The sequence below is a fragment of the Lampris incognitus genome, chromosome 8 (genome assembly GCF_029633865.1).
Source record: "Lampris incognitus isolate fLamInc1 chromosome 8, fLamInc1.hap2, whole genome shotgun sequence".
Taxonomy (NCBI): domain Eukaryota; kingdom Metazoa; phylum Chordata; class Actinopteri; order Lampriformes; family Lampridae; genus Lampris; species Lampris incognitus.
The window spans coordinates 23554952-23557284 of record NC_079218.1 but is presented as its reverse complement, the minus strand read 5'-3'; the positions used below and the strand labels follow the sequence as shown (position 1 = coordinate 23557284).

Genomic DNA, 2333 nt, shown 5'->3' with positions numbered 1-2333 from the left:
CAAATTCATCATAGAGCTTGCCCACATGATTAAAGACAATGGCTGGGACTGAGTAGGTGTGTCCATGTTCAAGAGGCATGGCTCAGCAGACGAGGGTGTTGCTCGTTAATGGACCGTTTGCTCATCAACATCCCCCCTGACTTACAGTTTCAAGTCCTCACTCGCATACCGATGCAAGTTCCTGTTTGTATGTGCATGCCTGTGCACATTATTTTTTGTTACAAAAACTGTCATATGGAGAACAGCATAACGAATAGCAAACGGTAAACTGCTGAACAATGCATGCACACGAAACTTTATATCTGTCCTATGCTGATGTGTGCTAGAACCTTGGACCTTTTTCTAGCTGGTACACTTTATACTTGAATAACAAGGCCCGTCTCAAGGATCAGCATCAAAGTTGGAAATGATCATGTTTCTTCCACCACATATTCCTTTTACACCTCACCACACCCAACAAGACATCTTGTTCGATGTTGCCCACCTTGTTCGGTCCTCCTTCATGGCCATTGTAAGAGTTTCAAAGACGTTGTAGACACACTGGTCTGCATCATAGACTGTTGGTCATTCAGACACCAACCATCCAGCATAAAAATCAGCACCTTATTGTATGGAGAAAAAAATGAGACTGAACCTCATCTGAAATCAAACTGCTTGACTGTTAAACTGAAAAGAAAAAAATGCATATTTGCCATTTTGGTTTTGCTTCTGGTTTTATTATTTATTCAAGCATGTGTTTTAAGTTATTAACTGTATCTTTTATTTATTTAGTCTTGTTTCAACGTCCACTTACTGATGCTACCCCCTCTTTTGTTTATGTTCCTCCCCCGGTCCAGTGGTAGCAAAAAAAAAGAAGAAAGAAGCTGTTACTTGTCATTTTTTCTTTTTGCCTTTTTTGAATGTGCTGTTTCTGTCATGATTGGATGTTTGCAAAATGTGCAAGGTAGTGTTTGAGAGGTTATTTTCATTAAGTGTATTAGCAAAGCGAGGATACTAAACATGTTAGCCTCTTTGCTAAGCAATCAACCCAGGTCAGTATTATGTTTACTCCTGATTGATGACGTTAAATATTTTGGCTCAGTTTTAAAGCTGCTTCCTGTGGAGCCTGCAGTTGAGACTTGTCAGCTTGCATATTATTATTTTTCATACTGGCACCTTTCCACCACTTACTCCCTGCTTTTTTTCCCTTCTTTTGTTGATAGTTTTACTTACAGGTTGGATTCTTTCTTTACCCAGAGAACCAATACATCTGAATGTGTTTTGGTATTAAAGCCAGAATGTCAGTGATGTGGATTTACCCAATCAGGGGGAGTTAAAACACTATGCCACAACTCCAGTACCAAAGACCGTCACACTAACTAGTAGTTAACCAACAATGGGAGTCAGTGAGACAATGCATGTGTCAGGAAGTCTGAACAAAAGATTGTGATTGGTACAGAGCCAATGTGGAAGGCAGGCCTTTCTCTGTGACATCCTGATTATCAGCTGTACATTTACTTTGAACCTGAACATTGCATCGCAATAAGCTGTATTGCATTATGTAAATAGCCATAAAATCAATGTTTTATTTATTTATTCACTTAAGTTGGTTGATTGATGATTTTAGTGTATGCTCTGCTGTCTGTATTGGGACCCACTTATGGGACAAGTTAGATTTCCTACTTTTTTACACTTTGAGGAAAAAAAATGTGGAAGTTTTAGTGTCTTTTGTAAAAGATGCAAGTATGATGTCAATATGAGGACTCAATAAAGATTCTCATTTGATCAAGAAAACTAAAGCCATTTTGTGGGTTTTCTTGGTTTAGATTTCTATCTCATGACCAAGTGTTTGCTCAGCTGTGATACTATGGACTGGCTTGATCAAAATTTTTTCCATTTTGGGCATCCGGGTAGTGTGGCGATCTATTCCGTTGCCTACCAACACGGGGATCGGTGGTTCAAATCCTCGTGTTACCTCCAGCTTGGTAGGGTGTCCCTACAGACACAATTGGCCATGTCTATGGGTGGGAAACTGGATGTGGGTATGTATCCTGGTCGCTGCACTAGCACCTCCTCTGGTCGGTCAGGGCGCCTGTTCGGGGGGGAGGGGGAACTGGGGGGGGGGGGGGGGCAGCGTGATCCTTCCACGTCCTATGTCCCGCTGGTGAAACTCCTCACTGTCAGGTGAAAAGAAGCGGCTGGCGACTCCACATGTATCGCAGGAGGCATGTGGTAGCCTGCAGCCTTCCCTGGATCGGCAGAGGGGGTGAAGCAGTGACCGGGACGGCTCGCAAAAGTGGAGTAATTGGCCAGATACAATTGAGAAAAAGGGGGGGAAAATAAAAAAAAAAAAT

The 2333-nt window shown here is 42.0% G+C and overlaps 1 protein-coding gene across 1 annotated transcript in view; it reads left to right on the top strand.

Annotated features, from left to right (window-relative positions):
* Window positions 1–1714, top strand: part of LOC130116937 (protein yippee-like 1) — a 25188-nt gene extending 23474 nt beyond the window's left edge. The window contains exon 5 of the mRNA XM_056285043.1: window positions 1–1714. This exon is cut by the window's left edge and continues 38 nt beyond it. Coding sequence (XP_056141018.1) covers window positions 1–52 — 52 coding nt within the window. The 3' untranslated portion in view covers window positions 53–1714.
* Window positions 1715–2333: the final 619 nt, after the last annotated feature.